At 42.2% G+C, this 25573-nt stretch overlaps 2 protein-coding genes across 4 annotated transcripts in view; one reads left to right on the plus strand and one right to left on the minus strand.

Annotated features, from left to right (window-relative positions):
- The first annotated feature begins 1405 nt into the window (after positions 1-1405).
- LOC122189959 (protein mono-ADP-ribosyltransferase PARP12-like) lies at positions 1406-18135 on the plus strand. The gene is made up of 12 exons (XM_042889525.1): positions 1406-2016; positions 2613-2751; positions 3677-3971; positions 5361-5456; positions 6610-6733; positions 7998-8193; positions 10359-10479; positions 11645-11741; positions 13270-13348; positions 14542-14672; positions 15335-15483; positions 16260-18135. The coding sequence occupies exons 1-12, from the start codon at positions 1406-1408 to the stop codon at positions 16532-16534; spliced, it is 2313 nt and encodes a 770-aa protein (XP_042745459.1). The 3' UTR covers positions 16535-18135.
- Positions 18136-19409: 1274 nt separating this feature from the next.
- TBXAS1 (thromboxane A synthase 1) overlaps positions 19410-25573 on the minus strand; it is a 235238-nt gene continuing 229074 nt past the window's right edge. For all 3 annotated transcript variants that reach the window (XM_042889527.1, XM_042889526.1, XM_042889528.1), the window contains 2 exons: positions 22791-22953; positions 19410-22165 (listed from right to left, as the gene is read on the minus strand). In XM_042889527.1, the coding sequence (XP_042745461.1) occupies positions 22091-22165; positions 22791-22953 (238 nt within the window). In that variant the 3' untranslated portion in view covers positions 19410-22090. The remainder of the gene's footprint in view (positions 22166-22790; positions 22954-25573) is intronic.

The following is a 25573-nucleotide window of genomic DNA, read 5'->3' on the forward strand; positions in this document are numbered from 1 at the left end:
TTCCGCTCAGTGTACTTGTCTAGCTTCTCATTTTGTCACTCCCTTCCTGATCTCACAGCGCGAAGCAGGAAATAAAAAGAATTAAGGGGAAAGGCAACCAGATGAACCTGCACACAACAGAACCCGACTGGCCAAAAAAGGAAACAGTGCAGGTTCTTGTCCAACAAGATTCACCATCAGCTGTCACTGTGCCCCTGCCTGCTGCTGGCACTCCAGATTGAATAACAGTACTTTGCACATTCACTTACAGCACACCTCTGAATGAAAGTGATGCAGCACCAGCAGTGCCAAAATGACCCAATGGCAGCCATGACTGAGCTCTTAACTGAAATATTACAAGGCACTAATGAAGTGTACCTCAAGTACTGTGTTCAGTTTTAGGCCCCTCACAGCAAGAAAGACATTGAAGTCCTGTGTCCAGAGAAAGGCAACAAAATTGTGAAGGGTCTGGAACACAAGCCTTATGGGGAGAGGCTGAGGGAAGTGGAATTGTTTAGTTTAGAGGAAAGTCAGAGGAGCTCTACAATGACATGAAACGAGGTTGTGTTGAGGAGGGGGTTGGCCTCTTCTTCCAGGTAGCTGTGATGAGGAAGAATGGCTCCAAGTTGCACCTGGGGAGGTTCAGTTTGGATATGAGGAGCAATTTCTTCTGTGAAAGAGTAGTGATGTATTGGAAAAGTCTGCCCAGGGAAGTGGAGGACTCATCATCTGTGGAGGTATTCAAGAAATATGTGGATTTGGCACTGAGGGGTGTTGTTAGAGGGCGTGGTGGAGATGGGCTGATGACTGGACTAGATGGTCTTAAAGGTCTTTTCCAATCTTCATGATTCTATCATACTATAGTTTTCCAATGTGGAAAACCCATATTCCTCCAAGATAGGTACTGGAGTTATTTCTCTCTTTGGGACATGAGTAACACGAGTACAGTTAGTAGCTCTGTGTCCTTCTTGGATGAGATTTTGAATTTTTCATAGCAGTCCCAGACTCCTGCAGGGGAGGTACTGAAGAATATTTCTCTGTTCAAAATGTAATTGTATGCCTAATAACTGATCACACCTCATGTTTGGTGCGGTTAGAACTAATTTACTTTCTAATGTCACGGTTTTTCATTACGGATATCTCTTCTCTAGCGACAGCCATGGAGCTATGTCAGGGGAGGGTCAGGCTGGGTATTAAGGAGAGGTTCTTCACCAGAGGGTGGTGGACGTGAAACAAGCTCCCCAGGTCAGTGATAATGGCACTGAGCTTGCTGGTGTTCAAGAATCACATGGACAACACAGCCATACAGTATGACTTTTGGGTGGTCCTGTGTGGAGCCAGGAGTTGGATTCCACGGTCCTTACGGTTCCAACCGGGGATGTTCTACGATCCTATGACATCACCGAAGCCCTGAGGTGATGCCGCCATGAGGGCGGCGAGGGCAGCTCAGCTGGCTCAGTGCCCCCTGGGGCGGCAGAGGGGTATGACGGCAGTCCCAGCCGAGCCAGGAGCTCTTCGCTCCCCGGCCGGCCGGCACGGCCGCAGCCGCTCCGCGGCCCGCCCCTTCCCTCTGGATTTGTTTTCTAGGCGGCGGTTTCGCTTTCGTTTCCTCGCCCAGGAGGCGAGGGAGCGGCGGAGGCGGAGCCGCTTCCGGGCCGGGCCCGCCGGGAGCGGCTCTCCCAGGAGAAAGCAGCCGCGGCCGGCCATGGCGTTGCCCACCCAGGTGCTGCGGGCGCTGTGCGCCGGCGGCGGCAGCCTGGAGCTGGAGGAGCTGCTGCGGCGGCTGCCGGGCCGGCCCACGGCGGAGCAGCTGGCGGCGGTGGTGCGGGACCCTCGGCACTTCACGCTGGTTCGGACGCCCGATGAGGCGGGAGCGACGGCAGCGGCGGCAGCGGCGGCGACCGTGACTGTGCTGGTGGTGGCTACTAGCTCGCTGCGGCTGTGCCCGGAGCACGGCGCGGGCTGCCGGGGGGGCTGCGGGCGGCTGCACCTCTGCAAGTACCATCTGAAGGGCGTCTGCCGCAACCAGCAGGCCAGGTGAGGGCAAGGACCTGCGGGGGAAGCTAGGGTGTTCGGGCCTGCAACAGATGGGGCGAGGGGAGCCCTTCCTCGGGCCTCAGCCTTGCGCCGGCTGTGCCCCTCCTCCTGCGTTCCTTCCATTTCCGTGCGGCGAAGGTACTTTCAAGACTCGGTTCTTTTCCTCTCTTCGAGGCGAAGAGGCAGGAGAGGTTATGAGAGACCTGTTCTGGTTCCGCCGCTTCCTTTCCACCTCACTGTCACTTCCCCGCAGTTCTCTCGCCTGCCCTTCTACACGCCAGGCTGTGTTGGTTCGTGTGGCTGAGGGCATTTCCTGCCTTTTTGCTGCTGTTCCATGCACAGGTGTGAACCACAGGTCAGATGTGCCAATGCTGCTGAGCTGCAGTAATGCTTTGAGGGCAGTGAATCTGAAGTAGCAAGGCAGTTATCCACAGAGCGGTCGTGTAATTACAAAGTTACAAAGTAGTACTACAGATTTTTCTGAAACCAGTTAAGTTAGTGTACTGTTAAAGTTATTTTAATCCTAACCACTAGACCACCAGCTATAAGCAGGGTACCAAGTTGTGCTAATACATTAGCTTCATCTTGCTTTGTAGGAAGGAATGCAAGTTTGTTCACGACTTCTACTCTCCTCACAACCACACTGTTCTCATACAGCATGGACTCGACAGCACTTTTAGCAGTGATGAACTCCGCCAGCTTCTGCTCCAAAATGACCCTACCCTCTTACCGGAGGTGAGCACTGTGTGACTGTTCTTTGTGCCCTTCTGAGTGACCATTGCAAAGTGAAAGAAGTGTGGTGTTAGCTGGAAGTGTTGGGTATCAATTTGGTTACCATAATCCAAATCTAATGCGTGAAATCTGCAACCTTTGTTCTCCTACGTGAGTAGGTTGACCCTGACTGGCAGCACGCATGCTGCTGCTTGCTCACTTCCATGCCCCAGTGGAATGGCTGGGAGAAAATTGGAAGAAATAGAGATAAAATAAGATAAAATGTCTAGTAAGTGGTGGAGAAAGAGGAAGGAAATGAAGTGTTGCAAATTCACCACCGCTCACTCACAAGCAGATCTATGCCCTGTTGGTTTCTGAGCACTGTCTAACTTGTAAGAGGACGTCCCCAGGCCCTCAGATCTTACTGCTGAGTGTTATGTTAATATGGTATGGAATGTCCTTTTGGCCAGCTTAGCTCAGCTTTGTCCTTTCTGCAGTCTTGCCCGCTTCAATCTGTGGAGTGAAGATAAAGCTTTGGCCATGGTATGTTATCAGCATTTTGACTTCACATCCAAAACACAGCAGTGTATGGGCTGCTGTGAAGAAAATTAACTCCATGCTAGCCAGATCTAGTTCTTCTTACCATCAAATTCACGTTGAGGAAATCTGCTATTCTGAAACTAGAGAACCAAAGAGTTATGGTAGCAACACAATAAAATCCACGGCCCGACTTGTATGTGATTGAGAGCAAAATACTGTTTGCTTGAGAATGTCTCTGACACGATTGTTGTATGCTGCAAGATCTTTCTAGACAATAAGTGAAAACGAGAAGAAAAAACCTGTATGTCTTCTAAATGTGAATTTAAAAATGAAGCTTGAATTCAAGCAGTCTATATGAGCATATTTTACTTGAATGTTTAAATTTTCTTTTTTTTTCCCCCTACCCAAGGTCTGCCTGTATTACAACAAAGGTGATGGACCTTATGGATCTTGTACCTTTAAAAAGCTCTGCACCAAACTGCATGTTTGCCAGTACTTCTTGCGGGGACAGTGCCGATTTGGCAGCAGCTGCAAGCGATCTCATGACTTGTCGAAGCCTGAGTGCTGTGAGAAACTGGAGAGACAGGGAATGAGTTCAGATATTATTCAGAAACTGCCATCCATTTACAGAAATATGTATGCCATACAAAATAGCAAGGGAAGCAAGTGTGACACAGAAGATAACAAGTCTTCACCATACAAAGGTAAATGGATCGTAATGTCTTAAGAACATCAGAAGATCACTGTAGTCACTATAGACACACAGATGTTGCTGAAAAAGAGAAAATCAAATTTCATGTCTTGATGCGTCATTGGCAGAGACGTGTCAAATTGAAGCAAAGTAGATTTCAAGGCATTATGGGTGTCTAATTGATAAAGTCATTGGTTTTTATAAAAATCCTTACATTTGGAGTTAGAAAAGCATAATGGAAACTGAAGATAGGGGATCTGTGATTTCTCTTTATGAAAACACATGAAGGGTAGGGAACTGTTTATAAACTACTTTGTTTTCTCCATTTTTTTTTCTTTAAAGTAGCTATCATCTAACACAATAATTCACCAACAGCCATATCCTAGTTACCTCTCAGAGACACAGTTTTTTTATTTTATTTTGAAGTTACTTAGAATTGTCACTTAGTTTAATTTAGCAGGAAAGCTAAAGGATAGCAGAATGAAAAATGCAAGTGTGTGTATTCTGTTCTCCCTGCAGTTTAATTGTTTTGATTTACAGAAGTATCAAATTTTGAAACTTGACATTTATAGCTGCCTATGTTGTACAACTATGCAGTATGCACAGATAACTCAGATCCACTAGAAATGAAGACGCTTTGGATTCTATTCTTGTTTTGTGGTGACAGCTTGAAACTGCTTCTGAGTTATATTTAGCAACTGTAGGATAAAGGAGTAGGACTTTAGTGCATACAAGACTACCAAAGACTTCAGTGTCTTTCCAAAGGTGAGCACAGATGTACGTGTATTGCTCTGAAAGTAATGCCTCCTATTTATTTCCATGCGAGCTCCAACAATGAGCACAATAACACTATTTGACAGAGCAAACTCTCAGCTACAGAACTCAGTCTTTCAACGTAGTCCCACCATTAGCTGTGTATTTTCACCAGTAATGTAATTTTCACCAGTAATTTTCACAAGAGCCTGCATGTCACACTCGTGAAAATCTGCATGACCTGTTGCCACTGCTGAAATGCACAACCCACCACCTGACTGTGCTCATGTCCACTGTGTGGTCTCCAGAAATGTTCAGCAAGCATTGGTGAATGTAGGTGTGTACCATTTTTTCAGTAACACACCTTTGCTTCATACACACTGCCTCATCAGACACCATTGTGTCTGCTGCCATCTGTTGCATGCAACAAAATATAATGGGATGTTGACTGGAAGGCTCAGCCTCTATTGTCATCTTGCCAACATCTGCCTCTGATGTCACAGGCCAACATCCTAACATAGGAGGCATTAATTTCAGAGCAGCTCTTGTAAATAAACCCTCTGTTTCTAAGCATTTTCTCATAGCTACAATTCTAAGAGAACTTGTTGAAACCAGAGTGCTAATAAGGTTTATAATTTTCCCCCTCTAGAGAGAAAACATAGCTCTAGCCAAGAGTCCACATCTACCAGTAATGAAGTGGAACAGATCTGTTTGTATCATCTGTACACAAGTTGTGTCTTTGGAGGTAGGTTGTGACTGTAACAAGCTCAGTCTGTTTTTATTTTTTGAGAAAGTGATAGAAATTCTTCACAGGAAAGGGAAGCTTATGCTTACCTGTGGTTAAATCATGTTGCAATATTGAGTGCTGGTATGAAAGTTTAACACACAGAGGATTTGTTTAATTTTGCTTTGAAATGTCTAGTATTAGCCTATGTTTGAGATTGGCTGCTTCAGCTGGGTTCTTCTAAGGGACTGCTGAACGATAGGGCTTCTTCCTGTTTGCAAATGACTGCAGAAGTTATTATGAAATTTGTTTTCTTCCTCATTTTTTCTAGCATTCTTCTGTTCCATCTGTGTGAGCTCTGTATCCCTTTGAAAATGTTCTGACTTGTCCAGGAAAAATGCACTTTTGTTGGGATGTCCTTTTGTCATCTTTTTCCTTGGTGTTTTTGACCTGTGGTACCTCTGTGAGGTATTGCACATCTTCTCATATGAAGTGTCTTCTTTGTGTTGTTATGTTGCCAGCTGCCCTACAGTGAAAGCTAGTCTGGAATTTGTGCATACTTGTACTGGTGACTAGTTCTTTGCTGCTATTGAGGAATGGCTGCATTTTGACTCTTGGAATGATTTCTGAGTGACACCTGTGATATCTGAGATACTGCAACCACTGTTCTATTCATTAGTGGTCTAGAAACTGGACCCTTAAGGCTGTTGACTTATTCAGCCATTTCCTATCCTAAAATTGAGCTTTATTTTCTTCATCAGTACCACCATGGGACTAAGTGGTTAATCTTATGTATTTGGTCTGTGCTACATTAAACCACGTTTGAAATAATAGAGTTATATATGAGCTTGTAGTCTCAGTTACTGTAAATTTTTGTCTTTGAAATTAAGGGCACAGCTCAGTCCTTTACAACTGAGCTTGTTAACAATTTTGATGGACAAAGAAAATCTACTGCATGCAGAAACTGAGCTTTGGCCTGAGTTCAGAAATTAAGTGTTGCTTGACCATGCTGAAAACTTCAGTACTACTGCTTGCAATGATTCCATAGCTGAACCCTTTCCATAGCTATGCATTTGATACTTTCACCAGCTAGGTGCATGTGCCTGATATGCTGGAGTCATCCTCACAGATGGTAAAAATAATGCATCTCTTTTTTTTCCCCTCACTTTTGTAGACAAGTGTATCAGAATTCATTTTCACTTGCCATATAGATGGCAGATCTCTGATGGTAATACCTGGAAGGACTTGGAGAATATGGAAGAACTAGAAAAAGAATATTGTGACCCCAATAACATCAGGTATAAATGCTTAAAAGATTTAATAATGTTTGGAGTTTGCCCTCTGGGCGTGCAATAAGGGACCAGGCTCTCAGTGGCTATAAATTGCTGCAATTTTATTGCATTTGGTATTCTGCTGACCTCTCTGTTCGTATGCTATTGCTTGAGGTCTGACCCATTGTGATTTATGCATCCTCGGTCTGTATAGGACCATTGTGCTACCACACTTGATCTGGCTGGGATGGAGTTAAAAATTTCTTTTTAGCAACACATACAAGGCTGTGTTTTGGCTTTGTAACTAAAATACTGTTGATAACAGGCCAGTACTGTAGCAGTTGCTGAACAGTGATTGCAAAGAATCAAGGTTTTCTCTTTGTTTCCCCACTTGGTCCCATTTCCCCCCCACAGATGAGTAGCTGGGGGTGGGCAGGAAACTGAGAGATCTGGCCTGAACTGGCTGAAGGAATATTCCATGCCATATAATGTCATGCTCAGCAATAAAATCTCAGCTAGGAAAAGAGAGTTTGAGTTTTTGACTTCTAAGGTGTCTGCTGTTCAGAAACTCACTGAGCGTGGTCTGCCCAGGGAGGTGTTGAGCATTTTGTCTTATTTTGATTTTTAAATTATTTGCTCTCCCTTTTTCCTTCACTTCATAAGCTGCCTTTACTTTGACCCCCCCCAGTTTGCTTGCTTTTGCTCTTCCAGTTTTCTCCCTTCTGCCCTGTAGGGGCAGAGATGGGGAGTGAGCGAACAACTCTGCAGTTACTTGTCTGCTGGCCAGGAATGCCCTGCCATCGTGATTTTATGGGTCTGAGTCATAGACTGTAGTATTTCTCACTCCCAAAAACTGCATAACTAGTTCCTACTGCTTCTACCATGGGTCTTAATCCTGAGTGGAAAACCGCAGATGTATGATTGTATCATGTGTACTTTTGAGAAGCTGTCTTTGGTTAGAGCTTGTCAATACACAGTTAGGTCCCATGATTAGAAGTAATTTTCTCTTTCACTTTTTTTATATGGAAGATGTGGAGGTAGCACGGGATTTTCCATCCTCCCCCTCTGCCCCATCCCATGCTGTGGAAGCACTAGAATACCCTGGGTACCTGAAGATATAAAATGTGTACAGACACTGGACAGAACTGAGATTATTGTGGAAACTACAGATTTGTGCTCTGGTCTTGAGTGATGCTGAATTAATTTGCAGGTTTGCGGTGAGCTTTAGAATCTATATGTAAAAGTTCACAAAGTTTTTTGTTGTTGTTGTTGTTTTTTTTCTTTTTAATAGATCTGCTAGACATATTTCTAAATGGGGCTTTATCTTCTCATACATCTCTTTCGTGGATATGCAATCTGGATTAAAAAAGGTCAGACGTCTCTCCACAGCCTCCTCTGTGACTAAACCACCTCACTTCATTCTTACAACAGAATGGATCTGGTACTGGGAAGATGAATATGGAGTGTGGCAGGAGTATGGAAAAAAAGTAAGTGTGGGCAAATGGTGAGAATGTCAACTTTGTGCTGAGAGTGCAGAATTACTGGGAAGTGTTTATATCCTCTCTTTTGTCATCCCCTATCTCCTTCCAAAGACCTCACAGATGGGCTTTAAAGGTACAACGAGATGTTTTTCCTGCAAATATGATTAGTTTAGATGGGATGAGTCACTGCTGAATCACGGTCTCTCTTGACAGATCTTTAGTGAGTCATGTCAGATAGGGTCACATAACATGCATTCTTGTCACTGTTCCTAACTAAAACTTCCTTTTCTGAGATTCCAGTAGTACTCTGTGTGTCTTTGTTAAGGTCTGACTGGTGGACATGCAGTCTTAGTGATAGTGCTCCCTGCAAACTCTGCACTGTGTAACTTCAATCTTTGTAATACTCCTTGCTTTTACTTTGGAGCAGTTTCTTTGCTTTTCAGCTGCATAATACATTATTTTGTCTGAGCTACTATCGTGCATCCCCCTCAGGAAGTGGCACAGGCAGGCTGGTAATAATAGACAAGGAGAAGGGTGAAGTACTTAACTTCTTTGTCTTCTCTGATAACTGCTCATCACACAGCCCTCAAATGTTTGGTTTGATAGGAAGGGATTGGGGAAGTAATGTCTCTCCCACTGTAAGTGAAAATCAGGTTTATGACTGCCCGAGGGACCTGAACATCTACAAGTCTATGGGTCACAATGAGATGCATCCCAGAGTTCTGAGAGAACTGGCTGATGTATTTGCCAAGCCACTCTCTGATATTTGAAAAGTTGTGGCAATCAAGTGAAGTCCCTGTTGACTGGAATAAAGGCAATGTTGTGCCCTTTTTTAAAGAGAGTAAAAAAGGATGACCCTGGGATCCACCACCCTGGGATCCACCACCCTGTCCACCCTGTCAGTCTCATCTCTGTGCCGGGGAAAATCATGGAGGAGATCCTCATGGAAGCTATGCTAAGGGACACAGAAGGCATGGAGGTGATATGAGAGAATAAACATGGCTTTACCAAGGGCAAATCCTGCTTGACCAACCTAGTGGCCTTCTATGATGGCGTCACTGCATCAGTGGACAAAGGATGAGCTGCTGATGTCGTCTGTCTTGACTTCAGTAAGGCCTTTGGTGCAGTACTCAACATCCTTCTCTCCAAATTGTAAAGATATGGATTTGATGGGTGGGCTGTTTGATGGACAAAGAACTGGCTGCAGGATCAAGCCCAGAGAGCGATTGTCAATGGCTCGATGTCTGAATGGAGATCAGTGACAAGTGGTGTCCCCCAGGGGTTAGTGCTGGGATTGATACTCTTTAATATCTTCATCACTGTCATCAACAGTGGGTTTGAGTGCACCCTCAGCAAGTTTGCTTGATTGAGAGTAGACTTTCCGAAAAGACTTGGGGGTACTAATGGATGGGATGCTAGACATAAGCTAGCAATATGCCCTCACAACTCTGAAAACCAGTGGTTTCCTGGGCTGCATCAAAAGAAGTGTGGCCAGCAGGGTGAGGGAGATGATTCTGCCCCTCTGCTCCGTGCTGGTGAGGCCTCATCTGGAGTGCTGTGTTCAAATGTGAAGTCCTCAGTTCAGGAGAGACGTGGACCTGTTGGAGTGCATCCAGAGGAGGGCCACAAATGGTCCCAGGGGTGAAATACCTCTCCTATGAGGACGGGTTGAGAGAGCTGGGGCTTCTTGGCCTGGAGAAGAGAAGGCTATGGAGGTGACCTGACAGCAGCTTTTCATTATCTAAAGGGGAGCTATAGGAAAGAAAGGGACAGACTCTTTAGGGTGTGTGGTTGACAGAACAAGGGGAAATGACTTTAAGCCCAGAGAGGGTAGATTTAGATTGGATATAAGGGAAAAGTCTTTTACAGTAAGTGTGTTGAGGCACTGGAATAAGTTGATCAGAGATGTAGTTGATGCCCCATCCCTGGAGACTTTCACAGTGAGGTTGAATCAGGCTCTGGGCAACCTGATTTCACTGTGTATGTTCCTGCTCATTGCAGGGGTGTTAAACTCGATGACCTTTAAGCATCCCCTTCAACTCTAAGGATTCTATGATTCTATGCATAAAGTGGTACAGCCTGCAGCCACCTTATAATACTTGGTTTTTGAACTTGTTAGTATGTAACAGACCAGGTGAATCTTTCTTTTTCTTCTGGTTTTGGCCTGACAGGATAGTGATCATGCAGCTGCCACTGTAAGCAGTGATGACCTGGAGAAAGCTTACGCCGCAGGAAGTTCTCCAAAGCTGAACTTCAAGGCTGGAGTGCATGAATATGAACTGGATTTTGGAGGTATGCTCTGTTTTGTTTTTTATTTTTTATTTCTCTCTCTTTTCCTCTCTTCCAGGTTATTTGTTGTTTTAAACTATGTTAATACAAGAAATCAAGTTTGTAACTTTGTCCTTCAGTTGTACATAAGGAGAGAGCTCCTGTCATAGTTCTCGTAACTCTCGTAAGAGCTGGTAATACAGCACAGTGGCTTTCCTATTCCTCCAAACCTTTCATTTTTAAGGGTTTCTTGTGTTAGGTTTAAAAATGTGTGCCAGCAAGTGAAAGACTAACATTAACCTTGATAGTATCAAGGGTATCCCAGCACTAAAGCTGGGAAGCTTCTAGTAGAAGTGGCACACTTGCTCACTCTCTCTCTGAAGATGAGGCCTCAGTTTTGTTTACTGCTACTGCCTTTTAGTTGCAAGGATGATGTGATAGCAGCTACATGATGATCCAAGACCCCGGATAGCTCTAAGGTTCACTTTGCTGTGGTTTGTCTCTGGTGGAGGTGGTCAGTAAAAATGAATGGCCTGTCACACCTGTCAGTTGTAGAGTTTGAAATCTATAAATACATGAAGAAAAACAGTATCTTGATTGCAAATTGAGGAGGAGGGGATACAATCCATGGATCAAAAGTAGATTTTTTCACAGAGAGCCTTTTTGTTTATGATTAGCTTATAGAACAATGAAGGCAAAATTTCCATAGCTGTCAGAGCCTATGGTTCCTTACAATGCTAAGAGCGAAATTGAAACTGGAATCCCTCTTTGTGTTGCACAGCAGTGCTTAAACTGAGTTAAGTCTTGCGCTGCCCTACCAGCAGGGAGCTGGGGGTGCACAAGGAATGTGGAAGGGGAAACAGCCAGAAACAGGCCAAAGGGATAACCCATATTATAGGGTGTCATGTGAAACAATACACTTGGGGGAGTTGGCCAGGAGGGGCTACTGTTGCTTGGGGAATTGCTGAGCGTGGGTGGTGAGCACTGGTGTTGTGCATCACTTGCTTTTATTCTTGTTTTCTTCCCTTTCTTATTAAAGTCTTTATCTCAACCCACAAGGTCTTGCACTTTTTTTTTTTCTTTTTTTTTAATTCTCTCCCCCATCCCACTCAGGAGTGCTTGAATGGCTGCGTGGTCCTTAGCTGCCAGGTTAAAACAAAACATTGTTTGTTTTCTTTTTCTTCCCCAGCCATGACTCAGAAAAATCTTCGCTATAGGACAGAGAGAAAGGTTTGCAGAAGACCTAAATTTGTGTCTCAGTCAGAGGTCGAAAAGATAAGAAAAAGGTAAACTGTAACTGCTTGTTCTCAGGTGATGGGTATAGTGTATTGGGAATAGTGTCCAGTGCATAGTCTTGAAGAAAAGTATTAATAAGGTGAAAGAGATCTGTTAAAACAGTTCTGAAGAAATTGAGAATACCTTTGTTGGAACAAAGTTTTCCAGCTTGGAAAAGCTGAGGCCAGGCAACATGGGAGCCTTAGAGGTGAAAGAATTTTGGACTTCCCCACAGAAAGTGTGCAAGTGTAGAAGACGGTTCAACATATGGCAGTGTTGTATGGAGCTGCTTATAGCAGAGAGCTATTTTATTTATTAGAGCAACTGATACAGATGGAAGAAATAAAGCGTATGAGCACCTTTTCAGAGCTTTTTCTGACATCTGAGATGCATTTTCAAACCTTGGTTTGAGTTTAGAAACAGTTATTGTGAGAACAACCAGAGGATCTGAGAGGCAAGCAGTAATTGGCACAAGTGGATCAAAAGCTGGAAGTCTGAAAAGGGAAAAGTTTTATATAATTCCATGTAACAGCCAGCTTTTTAAATGTATTCCCTTGCAGCACACTGATTTAAACACCATGAGAAGGAGCAGCAGCTAAAGACCCTAACTAACCAAAATGGTGGTGGAAGAAAGAGAGGGCTGTGTCTGTTCTATTTCTGATGTAGTGGATGCATTTTTATATTGCAAAGCATGCATTCATATGTAGTGAGGCTTTTTCGTGCGCATTCAACTCTTTACAACTAAGAAAACTAGTTTCATGTTCAGTGTATGTCAAAATTCTTTGCTCCTTTTGGCATCTTGCCTACTGCCATAAGTCTTGTCACAACAATGTGGAAAAATATTTTCATCTACTGCACTGAAAAGCCAATTCTGAAATGTTTCTGAATATCTTAAGTTGCCCATTTTCTCCCTTATCTTGGCAAAAATGCTTACTATTATATTGTTATGGTTTGATGGTGTTTTGTTGGTATTCCACGTCATAACATCATGCAATGCACTGAGAGTTGAAGAGTTAATGCTGCAGTTCTGTGCATTGCTGATATTTCCTGTCCCTTAATCTCAGAAGAGAAGAATGAACTACAACTCCCACAAGATTTCATTTTTTCATTTCTGTTTGGAGGGAAAGCTAAAATGGAAGTCACAAGACTTCTCCCTTTTTAATCCCTGGCTGCTTCACCTACAGCATTAGAGTAAGGACTTTGGTTTTGGAAACTTTCTTTTTTGCATTTTATTTGATTTACTAGCTTCAATTTCAATCGTATTGTATTATCTCATATTCCACTACTATATGTAGGAAACTAAATTGTTGGATTTTTTTTTTCCCCTTTAGCTTGCTGCCACTGTTTTTTTTTTTTCTCATCCAGGCCCATCTCCATACTTTTTCTGTTCCCTCCCCCCCCCCTTTCCCAGGGCACGGATCTGTGGGCACCTAAACTTCCTAATTGCAGAAATTAGGCCAAACCATGATACATATGTACATAAAATGTAAGGATTTGTTTTGTTTTAATTGCCTTTTCATACTGTCTTGTATTATACAGGGGCTTTAAGAATACAGAAGAATTTAAGAGGATTCCATCTCACTGGGACAAATCTGCTCTGCCTGAGCTGGGATTCAAGGTTTGGAGCTTTTTGTTTCATTTTTCCATCAGTGTTCTTGCATGCAGGCTTGTTAAATCCAGTGCCTTTGTTGATGAGTAATTGAGAGTAACGTAATGCAGAGGGATTTCTCAGTTAGAGCCTGATGTCACACTGGGCAGGCCAAGAAGTGAAACTGGAACCAGGTCAAAACTAACAAATAGCGATAGTATAACTATGGTAACATTGACTTTCACAGCCACGTATTTATTCCAGTCCTTGGCAAATTTGCCTGAAGGCAGATTACAGTATTAGCAAGGCTGTTACTGATGCCCAAGGTGCTTAGTTTTAAAGAAGTCCAACATGTCCTGAGGCATCAGAGATAAATCATGTCACTAAACTTTAGGGTTAGCCAGGCCCTGAGGTTTGTATAAGTAGACAGTTGTGCATCTGAGGAGCACCGCTGAAATCAGCAGAGTTCAGGTTGGCATGAGGGTGACAGCATAACAACAGTGAAGTGAACTTTTGTACTTCTGTAACACACCCAGCTAATAACTGCATGGTTTACCTTTGCTGACCCGCTGCCTTTCTCCACCACCATCTCAGTCGAAGACAGTAATTATACCTATAGAAAAAGCCTGACGAGAAGCTTGAAAGTGGTCAATTTGTAAAATGTAAGACAGGCAGTGTAGTTTGCATTCATTGGCTATAGGGAAGTACAAACAAAAAAGACTTGAGATGCATGGCTGTTGATCTGCTGCAACATACATTTTCTGGTTTTATTTATTTTTTAGGGACTTGGTTTAGGAGGCAATACTGGTGGTGGGAAGTGGGTGGACTAGATGATCTCAGAGGTCTTTTCCAAGCTTAATGATTCTGTGATTCTCTAGGTACTGATTACTTCTGAGTACTCATGTACTGTTCAACAGATGCAGATGCACGTATCTCGGCCTAAATAGTAAAAGAGGTTGTTTGCAAAAAAGCATGCTGCTCATTAACATCCTTTGGGCAAGCAAGCTGGGTATTTTAACCCCCAGGAGTTTCTGTTCCCTAGCTGAGTTCACTTTTATACAGTAGGGATCTCTCATCTGCCTTTTTTCCAAGAGCATTTTTGCCGTTCATTTCTCTCTTTCACAGAAAGACTTTAAAGGTTTGAGCAGTCTAACTCTATTTAGAGTGGCTTTGTTATGATTTAGTAAAAGATGAGAGCAGTGTTTCAATCTCTTCCCATACAGCTGATTGATCTTGACAGTTCTTCTGAAGAATACAACAAAGTCAAGGGGGACTTTCAACGCACAATGCCAAGAACACAGATTAAAAAGATTTGTAGAATTCAGAACCCATCTCTCTGGGAACTGTATCAATGGTACGTGTAAAATACTGGTGTGGTGTGCATGAATGAAGTTTGTTGTCTCTGTAGTTAGCTGTATGCTATGGATAGCTATGCATTCCTAAAATACAGCTGCATTTCAGAATCTGTTTCCACTTCCCCATGGAAATATCTATTCAGAATCAACAGTGTCAATAAAGAGGTACCAGCAAAACCAGAACTCAGTCAAGAATTAGAGCTCAGAATATTCAGATGAGCTTTGTGGGAGCGAATGGTTCTGATGTCTGCCAGGCTTAAGTCTAGGGCAGCTGCTTTCCACTGAAGTCTTGAAGCTGGACGTCAGCCCCATCTGCCTGAAATACTGGTTTGTAGCTGGTCAAAACTGAAACAGCTTTCAAAATTGAAAGAAAGACTCACTGAAGGAAAGCCTTACCATGAATTCTCATGTTTAGCAAAAAACTGATGGCAGTTCTTCCACACCCACCAAATAGTGAATGGAACAAAACATTTTCAGTTATTAAATATCTGGAGTCATTTGTATACAATGAAAGCATGTTTGTACCCAGCTAGAAAACACTATCTTGTTTGCTCAAAGCTTAGGTCTTAATGTAAAGATTTTCAGTTTGTCTTTGAGTGCTAGTACAGCTGGAACTTATCTAGCCACTGTGAAACTACAATGATGCTACTTCTCATTATAGGCAGAAGGAACAAATGGAAAAGAGCAATGGTGGAAAGACAGACGAACGTTTCTTATTTCATGGAACCAGTAAAAAACACATTGATGCCATCTGTCATCAAAACTTTGACTGGAGGATCTGTGGCCTCAATGGAACAGTCTATGGCAAAGGTTGTTTTTCAGCTCTTCCATTAACTTTAGGCTTGCTGAAAAATATGCATTAGTCACTGCAGATGTGTAAAACTAGAAAGGGGATGCTTGGCCAATCTGGGGCTAGTTGTGGACAATACTGCTGATTTTCACAATGATCGTTTGGAGCTAAGGCATAATGGAAGGCCTTGGCCTTTGTGCTCCATTTTGTTATGGTCCACACCTACTTCTATTCCAATTTCTTCCAGCTCCTATAGTAGGCAGCATGGAACTACATGATTGTTTTTTTTGTTTGTTTTGCCAGGAACATAAACACCATCCTGGTTACAGGCTTATTGCCTTCCTAGGAAATTATACTCATCATTCTGTATACATGAAAGAATCAACAAATCAAGAGAACAAGTCAAGAGAGAGGCTGACTGTCCACTCACCCAGCTAAATACTCAGAAAGTACTCTCAAAATACTCTCAAAAGTTGTTTCAATGAGTATTAGTAGCCTGTGTCAGGAGAAGAACCTGTGTGAGTGGGGGAGTGTGGAAGTCTGAAGTCAGAAGGGAAGCCTTTCACAAAAGCAGTAATATTTAGAACATCACCTGTTTGGGTTTTAACACGTATACTATCAAAAATAAAAGGGTAGGTAATACATAGTGGTCATTTTCACTAAGAATGATAGGTAGTGAAAGCTAATCTGGGAACTGCTTCATGGCTTTTTGTTGTGCATTTGCTTTTACACCGTATTCTTTCCATCTCTGTAAATTTAGTGTCTTATCAACTCTGTCTTGATGTCTTTTCTGCAGGAAGCTATTTTGCAAGGGATGCATCGTATTCTGACGCCTACTGCAAGGAAGGTTCGTGCAGCAAGACCATGTTTCTGGCACGAGTGTTGGTGGGAGAGTTCACTGTTGGTAGGTCGAGTTATGTTCGTCCTCCCCTGAAGGACAACCAGAACTTCTATGACAGCTGTGTGAATAGCTCTTCAAACCCTTCTATCTTTGTCATCTTTGAGAAGCAGCAGGTTTATCCAGAGTATCTCATTGAATACTTGGACCAGGCATGTGCAAGAATGCTGTAGCAGCAAAACAGGTCATCATTATGTGTAGCTCAAATAAACATTATATTTGTCATGACGTAACTGAGGAAAGTGATTTCTGGAAGTCATATAGTTGGGTAGATGAGCATTCAGACATTTATTCTATACTTTCTGTGCTGTGGAAGTCAAGGAGTAAAAAGACACAAAGGATATTTTAGAATTAAAATCCTCTGTCTCCTATTGTTTTAGCAGGTGTCAGCTTTTCCTGTACTGCAGTGTTCTGAGGTTTCTGTGTGTTTACTGGATGGATTCACTGATGCTTGTAAAATGAAGATTGGCTGTAACTGCCAAGTTTAAATAATATTCTATTACAGCTGTTTCAGGATAGATCCTTACCAGTGTTCACTGTTTAGAATCTGCCCCCTTTCTACCTTTTCATTTTTTGACTCAGAATTTGATAAAATCTGCTTTTTTTTTTAATAGTATTCTACAACAGTAGACGTTGAAGTGTTTGCAAATGAGACTGTACAATCTGTCCCTTGTACTCAAGTCATTGCCTAAATTATTAGCAGCACTGTTTTTCTGACCCTACTTAATCTTCACTGAGGTAGCTGCAAAAATTAAACCTTTGTTGAGAAGGAGCAGGGACTTACTCTCACTTGCTGATTTTCTCATTTAAAAGAAGTAACAAAGTAATGAACCAGAACAAGGGTTGCTTTGAGGTGTGGTACTTAAACCACTGACTTTTTACCAATAACTACTGTACTTTAAGTTGGTGAGAGCACAAATTTTTAATGACTTTTGCTGTGCCTACAAACAAGAGTGCTGGCATACACAGTGAGGAGATGAGAAAGCGACTCACCTCATTCTAGAATATTATGCTTGGGAGAGAAATGCAATGCTTGTGCTGCTTATTTAACAGCACGCTCTTTCTTTGAAGTATCCTTGTGATTCTGTTGTAACTGTTGTGAACGAATATCTCTTGCTTGCCTTAGATGTATTTAGTTGCAGGAGACGTATTAGTTACCTATGTAACCAAGGTCTCTGGGCTTTCTTGCTGGAGAAAAGCATAAAACTGTGAGTAGTCTTCAGGTGCAGCACTGAAGCTGTTAAAAATCTCAAGACTAAGGTGAATATTTAACTGCTCTCAGCAAAAGGTGTTATATGTTATTAACACCGAGCAGTCAGTACATGCAGATAAACAAGAATCTTGAACTACTGGGCATTTCTTAGGGTGAAAGCTGATGATACTTGGCATCCTGCATTTATTGCTATGTTAATGCTTCTGAAAGAGTACATGCTGACTACAGATTATAAAAACTTCAAGACATGTTTGCATATGACATAAAAACCTTCTCTCTACCTCTACTCTAGAAGCACTTCTTTCCAGGTCATCTGAATCCTGACTGACAGGTGGGTGTTGGGCTACTTTGTACTACCTGCACTGTGAGCTAGGAGCTGAGGCACGGTTAGCCAAACAAGCCTGTGCGGAAGCTCTTTTATATAAACCATAAAGCAAGCAGCAAAATACCCAAATGAAAATACCTTCAACCATACGATTAAATCCAGGAAGTATGTGGAAAAGCATATTGGCTGTATTCTTTCTCTTGAAAGATTTGTAGTAAAACATATGTTAAATCTCACCTCAGCAAGTAATGCATTCATTAAGGGCAATGTGATGTATGAAAGCTTGAACTACTTGTGCAAAGTAAGACTTCTGCCAAAACATGTTATCTGTATGTTCGTGGCAAATAAGGAGGCTGATGGTGTGCCTTCCTTGCTGTGAACATAACCGGAGCCATTGTTCTATGCTTGATCCGACTGAAAAACTGTGTTTTACCCTTTTGCCTGGAAACATGCAAAAAGTTGAGATATTTTTAATAACAATTTTGATGGCTAATTCAGATACAAACAATATTTTTAAAACTTTTATTAGTGTGTGTGTGTGTGTGGCTGGGTTTATTACTTTTCTACTTGTTATTTCTCCAGTAACATCCAATAGAAAAAAATTACCATGTTTTCCACTCTTCAAACTTTAGTGGAAAGTTTCCCATGTATCATCAATTAAAAGGTACTTGACTGCTGAATTTCTTGTACTGTGTTTTTTCTTTTTTCCCCACTCTCTGAGTGCACCACATTGGGTGACCTTTCTGATTTCTTGGAAACTTCCTTAAAGATGCTGTTGCTAAACAGTGGAATCCCTTACAGCTTTTAGGATTGCATTTAGAAACAGAGTCATTTGCCCTAAATCCAAACTTTATATAAAGATTGATATTGACCCTCTTTTCTGAATGAATGATAAGGATCTCTCTTTACTACTTAAGACAAAAGAAACTGAAGATGAAAAATGCCATCATCTTTCACTTTCTCCACCTCTTGCTCACTCCCATACCGCATGAGGAGAAGGACAAGCTGTGAAGATTGTTTCCTTATCCTGGTAGCATGTCCGTTCCATCAAGACAGAGGGCAAGTCAGCAGAAAGTACACAGAGTTTGGGCTGTGCCTCTGCCCCAGGCAGGACAGAGGTCTGGAGCCTCCCAGGGCCAACCCATCTCATCACTTACAGAGCTCACCTGGAGTCAAGTGTAGGCTTTGCAGGCCACATCCAGCTGGCTCCTGACTAGCACCCTTGCATTTCTCATCTAGTCTGTGAGTCACTGCTCCCAAAATCCTAGCAGTGGAGGGAATCCTGCATCCTGCCTTGCACCCAGGAGTTCAAGGAGCAAATATCTTAGCATCCGATCACTGTCTGGAGCGCACAGCCAGTGGGAACAGAGCAGCGAAATCAACAGCTCCAGAGTCAACTGTGGATGCTTTCAGCATATTGTAAATGCACAGGAGAAAGTGAAGTAGCATCCAAGATGGAATTATCATTTAACAAAGGGAAATGAGCAGTCGATCATTTAAGAAAGTATCCCATATGGAGAAAATTCTGTTGTTTAATGCCAAATAAAGTAAAGCGTTCACATTTGCAATTGGCCCAGCATAATCATTTCTAATGCCTGACTCCAAGTATACTGAAGTATAAAATCTAACAAAAGTACAAACTGAAGGTTTTCTATCATTGCAGCAGTCATTATAAATACTATTTTATACTGACTAATTGCAGCAATCGTTGCAAAGTCTCAGAAGATGTTTTTAATAGATGCTTCCCTTCACTAAGCAGCCTTTCCTTCATATCACCTCTCTAAGAGTGACAAAGAGCTTCTTGTGAAGCAGGCCTTAAACATAAACATACCCACAGCTCAGCAGTACAAGACAACAGACTAACAGGTACTGAGGAGAGAAAGTTATCTTACATCAGCTTCCTTATTCCTGCAGTTACTGTGCTGTTACCTGTTTCTCTTTCTGGGAGCTGCTGGCAGTATCATGTCTCATTTTTTGCCAGTACTCCAGAGCAGCACTGCTCTTCTGGCAGCACGTTGCTGAGCCCGGGACAGGAACAGCATCATTAAGCATCCTGGTACAGAGGAAGGCTGTACAGTGTCTGGTGGCTGTATCAGCTCAGCTGAGTTTAGTTGCTTGTGTACTGTCTGTTAAATTTAGAAGCAGCAGGGAAAGACTCTCAGTGCAATTTCCAAGCCTGTAAAATGTGATGCACAGTTGCATCCACTGCAGTACTGTTTTTCTCCCAGCAGAGTTAACATGGCCTTCACAATGACAATGTCCTGTTTAGCTACAGCAATGTGAGCTGCTCAGCTGCCTTACACGTGAGTAGAGCTCTCAGATAAATACCAAGGATACAAACAGGATTCCGATAAGCAGGTTAGATAAGCAGTGTTCAGATCACAACAGGTCATACAAAAGCACGCTGAAGCGAGACACAGTTTTCATTTACACTGGAGTAAGTATTCAAAAACAAAGCACACAAAGACCTGCTGATTTACATAAGGAAGAAATAGAATTAAAAAAAAAATATTGAGGAGCCAAACAAGTCCTTCATGGCCGACTTCTTCAGACTGTGAAATGAGCCTTCTGCTCATTTGGGGTAGGTGGGAAGTTTTTAGGCAAGGACTGTCCAACTTTTTTGCCATTTGTACCTGTAAGCTGCACAGTAAATCAGCTGTCAATACACTGCTTTCAAGAGGAAAAGGTGATGGATAACTTGTGGAAATTAAGGCATATACACTCTGTTGCTTTTCAAATAATAGTCACTCCATCAGTAATTCAATATCTGTAATAGGACATTTCTGGTTAGCCTGCCAGAGATGCTCCACATAAATAGGAACAATTCCATGATTGCCAGGACAATACTTCAATGTTACCTGTACAGATCTGATTAAAAAAAGAAATCCCATTTAAAAAAACAAAAAAACAAAAAAACAAAAAAAAAAAAAACAGACAAAATCTTTCAGGAATGAGACAGAGCAATTTGATCAGTGTGAAGTGAAGCATGTGGGAAGAAGGCAGCAAAAGGTGCTTGCTGGAGAGAAACTGCAGCTAAGGATCAGTGAACAGATGGCTCCTTCCAGCAATCCCTGCAGGGAAGCTGAGCAGTCAGTCTCTTCCCACTGCTGCCACGACACTTCTCTGTGCATCCCACCAAGCGAAATGCTGTACTTAAGGAAACCTCTAGCACAGAACATCACAGGGCACTTGGAACGTAACTTTTTGCAGGGTCACATAAGGAGCCAAAAGAACTCCTGGGACTCCTGGGACTGATGATCCTGGATCCCACTCCCTGGCCATTGGCTTTCGTGCATGCAGAACCCAATGAGATAAAGATGTTAACTGCAATGCTTGGGAAGTATAGGCCTCAGAACAGTGAAGCAGATATTATGCCAACGTCTTCTGATTATCCTGAAAGCTTCTCCAATCCTCTTGCTTCCTTTAAATTTATGTCTTATTTTTGTCAACCTTTCCAAGAGCAGTTCTTAACTAACAAAATAGTTATCACCCCACTTCTTTGGTCTTAGTTACTGGAATCTAACAGGCAACTGGGGGAACTCTTCATTCCTCTTCAGGCATGTTGATGCAATGAGCCAAGTGCAAACTGTTAATTTAAGTGTATTTCAAAACACTTCAAAAGCATGAAGATGCTGCCTTTCTACTTTACAGGAACAAGGAGAGGTTAAGTAGTGTGCAGGAGACTCAGCTTTGATTTTTAGTAGAGTTCAGAATAAAATCCAATGCATGGGATTCCAACTCTTCTGCTATAACTGTGGAGTCTCTTGGGCTTTTCTAAAGCAGGGCTTTATAAGTGCATCAGCAGAATGTATTAGCTAATGAATGGTAATTAAAACCTATCGTAAATCTAGTGTACACTTAACACCTGCTCCTTCCATTGAACTAGAGCGTGGAGGAAGCCTTCTTATAGATGAGTAAAAGGAAATGTAATGTAGAAAAGCCAGTGAAAGTCACATGCTTTTCAGATATTATTCACAGCAATTTCAAAATCATCAAGTGACTGTGAAGCCCACATCTCATTTTAAAAAGTGACTTGAAACTCTCCCACCGGGGGGCAGTTAGGCAGCATCTGCTGACCTTTAGTGGGACTCAGGTTCCTACCTGTCTTTGGATATTTGAAAAACAATAATAATCAGTGAGTCATTAAACAAGAGGTCCCATTCTAGCAGGTTACAGGATGTACATTCTGTTTTAGCGAGATTCTAGGATAATGTAGACTCCATTTTTCGGTCCAAGTGTGGCTTTTGATTTCAGCTGCAAAGGAATCTGAAAGACAGAAGAACAACTTAAGAATGACTGCATGTGCTCGTTTATGTATACATAACCGTCCCACATACCAACAGACATTTTTGCTCAGGAATCAATTCATACCAGGATTACAGTAGAAGCAGTAAAGTGCTTATTTTACAGTCAGCTGTGGTAGTATATTAAATAGAATTTATAGCCAGAGGCTGAGGCAGTCATTGCCCAGGTATATTGTAGATCTGAACAGAAAGAAATTAACTCTGTAAACTCTAGAGCTGCTGAGTAAGTGACAGGTGCAATATATACTGCAACAGGCATACACTAAAGAGCTGAGATCCTAAGAAGAAAGAGATACACCCATTCTCTCCATATAAATCAATGTTTTTTGACTGCAGTGGTGATACACTGCTCTCCATCAAGGCAAGGGTGTGTAACTTTTATTATAAAAATTGTAAAGGTTAAATCACATTTTGATTAAAACACGCAGTCAGGGTTTTTTTTTGTTTCTACTTAATATGGAGGTGGTTCTATCAGTTTTCTGTAATGAAGAGAAAATCACAAAGGCAAGTAAGTCATCCTGTCTAGGAAAAACTGTCAACTCACTGAGGTTGACAAGTCTGGCCTTTAAGCTTCTGCATGTACAAACCTCAGTTTCTGGGCAGGTCTTAAATCGAAACATCTGCAAAATCCTCAGCAGAGTCATTTTGGTTTCCAGCAAACCCATCTTCCTACCAACACAGCCACGGGGCCCTGCTCCAAAGGGTAGATATGCAAAGGGATGACGCTCCTTCTTGGCCTCCTCTGTAAACCTAGAAGGTGAAGAGATGGCAACCAGTTCAATAAATGCTTTTTGTTCCTAGTTTCGTATTATTTTATTTGCATTTCAAAAGTTTTTATTTCTATTCCACCTAATGGACAGATGAAAGGGACTGTTGTCAGATTATGCCTGTAAGTCAACTGTTAGCAGACTTGCAGACATCAGCCTTTGCCAGCTAGTGACAGAAGCAGACAGACAGATGTATGATTTGCAATCTGTTTTTAATGAATTGCTTTAGTCAGTGACCATGTTCAAAAGAATGACATGCTACTCATGTAGACTTGTATGTGCATGAGGGAGAGATTACAGCTTAGAGGAAACAGCCCAGAAAATAAACTAACTAGAATTAGCAACAGTGCTTCCTTGTGCACTGCAGAAGCAAGTCAACGGGAATTGGTTTTAACCTTCCTAATTTCTCTTGCAAGGTACAATGAAATCATCTAGTGGGACTGGGCAGGCAATGGAAAATGGTTGCTGTAACTCAGAGCAGCCCTTCTTTCTGCTCTTAGCCCAAAGAGAGCAGTCTCCCAGCTAGGAAACATTCACATTTCAGGCCCTTCTGTTTTCAGAGTGGAAGTATTTCAATTTATTTATCAGAGTAAATGTTAATGTGGCAGTCTGTGCACAGGTATGCATCAACTACCTAGCTTAAAAATACTCAATCAGTTCATTACAAATAAGACTTTTTTTTCCTCGGAAGGAAACAAAACACCTATATGAACAGTGGTACAAACCAAAAGCTAAACACTTTGTCTACAAAGTTGGCTGTATATTAGACACAGAGGAGGAATTATCTCAGAAATCTATGTAGTTCCCTCAGGTCACAGAGTGTTCAGAACTGTCCTGGCAGTACAGAACTACTTTTCCAGTTCTGCATGCAGTAACACAATAGAAAGCGCAGCAATAACAGAGTGGCACAGTCCTAGGCTGCAGCAAGTGAGAATTTGCTCAAATGCACAAATTTGCTCAAAAGCAGGGGCACAGAAATAAAGGAAAGAATGTGCTTACCTTTAGAAGGCCTCAGGTAAGCAAGGATCTCCAGCAAGATACCCTCACCTCCACTACCAGTCCTTAAATGAGGTCTGGAAAGGGGTGGATGCACCTGAACTCCCCTGGGTTGGCCTTGCCTTCCCACCACGTGCTTGATCACTGCTTCAAGCCCTGACTGCATTTGCACTACAGTATGACAATAAAAATTCTGGTTTTCATCTACAGGGGAATCCTTGAGAATCTCTTGCTCACTTACATACAGTTTGCAAGAACTTCAGACTATTAAGGTCCAACAAACTCTTGCAGGATTTAGGGATGAAAAATAATACATGCTATTATGAGGTTTGGAAAAAAATAACACTGCATATTTCTGCTAACTCCATCCCCATATTTAGATACGCTAAATAAGATTGAGATACTCTCTTAGAAAATACATAGATCCCCAAATTTGATATGGAAGGACCATACCTCACGTATTGAGCACTGCTGACTGTTGCATACTGAGTCAAGGAGTCTTCAGTCCTTGCTAACCATTTTACCTCATTATGCACTTTCATATCACTGTTAAGTTGATGAACAGTGACAACATTTCTACATAAACATTAAAAAAATAAACCAACAGAAAACCCACTCCAGACTTCCAGTTATTGCTAAGATTCCTGCCTAAGAAGAGCTCTGAGCTATAATACACACTTTGCTCTTCTTCATGACCCCAAGTGCTTGGTGCAGTGTATGTCAAAATTTGCTCCAAAAGAAATCCATTGGGCAAACCTACCTACAATACACGTGTTGACTGGCTTGTAAAGGTGCCTCTGGGCTGCCTTCATCACACCATTATTTGCAGAGCATACACTTCCTTTCTTAGTTGACTTTTCAACACGCAGTAGCTTAAAATATAGCTGCCCACAAAACAGCTTAAAATAAAGCTGCACACAAAACAAAACCGTGCTTCCGCACAGCACCACAAAGCTAAAGCTCTGTGGGCCCTGTAAGCTCAGCACAGCAGCTGCAGGGTACAAGAAGACAACTTGTCAGTAGTCCTTGTAGTTGAACATAATGAACGTTCCATGTGAAAATACGTCTTGCTAAGCAGAGCTGAGAAGCCAGAATCCCAGCTTATGGACAGAGAGAAAATTCCCAGTGGGAGATGGGATAGGTTCCCCCTCACAGCATTCCCAAACTGTTACAATATCTCCAGTGGAAAGACTGCTCCAAATTAGCCAGGAGCTGCATAAGACTCCTGTGCAGCTCCGTGCCAGTGCAGAATTCTGCCTTACTGCAGAATTTCCATGCCCAGAAGTGATAGTATCTGAAGCAACTGATTTGGAAACACCTGAAAACCTGAAGCCTGTTTCAGCTGTTGACCAGACTTTGCATCATCTCCAGGAAGCACCACTATCACCAGTTGTCTAATTTGGTAGAAATCATATATTTTAGGATCTAAATTAAACTGTGATATGCTTAACAAAATACCGTTTCAGGTGAATTGTGGGCTGTAGCTGTGAAGAAGCAGTACCTGGTGTCCCACTGGACAGGCTGAAGCCCTGTGCCCACTCTAAATGCATTTTAACATCATTAAAAGCAGGTCTTAGGTCTAAACTTGTCCTAATAAGGACTCCAGC

The sequence above is a fragment of the Lagopus leucura genome, unplaced genomic scaffold, assembly GCF_019238085.1.
Source record: "Lagopus leucura isolate 7727_CA_CO unplaced genomic scaffold, USGS_WTPT01 Super-Scaffold_100159, whole genome shotgun sequence".
NCBI lineage: Eukaryota > Metazoa > Chordata > Aves > Galliformes > Phasianidae > Lagopus > Lagopus leucura.

Excerpts from the sequence above, each read along its gene's own strand:
- LOC122189959 (XM_042889525.1), top strand. The coding sequence starts at position 1,406 with ATGAGGGCGGCGAGGGCAGCTCAGCTGGCTCAGTGCCCCCTGGGGCGG. Across the intron at positions 11,742-13,269 it reads GTCGAAAAGATAAGAAAAAG|GGGCTTTAAGAATACAGAAG; the intron begins GTAAACTGTAAC and ends TGTATTATACAG. Across the intron at positions 15,484-16,259 it reads TGGAACAGTCTATGGCAAAG|GAAGCTATTTTGCAAGGGAT; the intron begins GTTGTTTTTCAG and ends TCTTTTCTGCAG.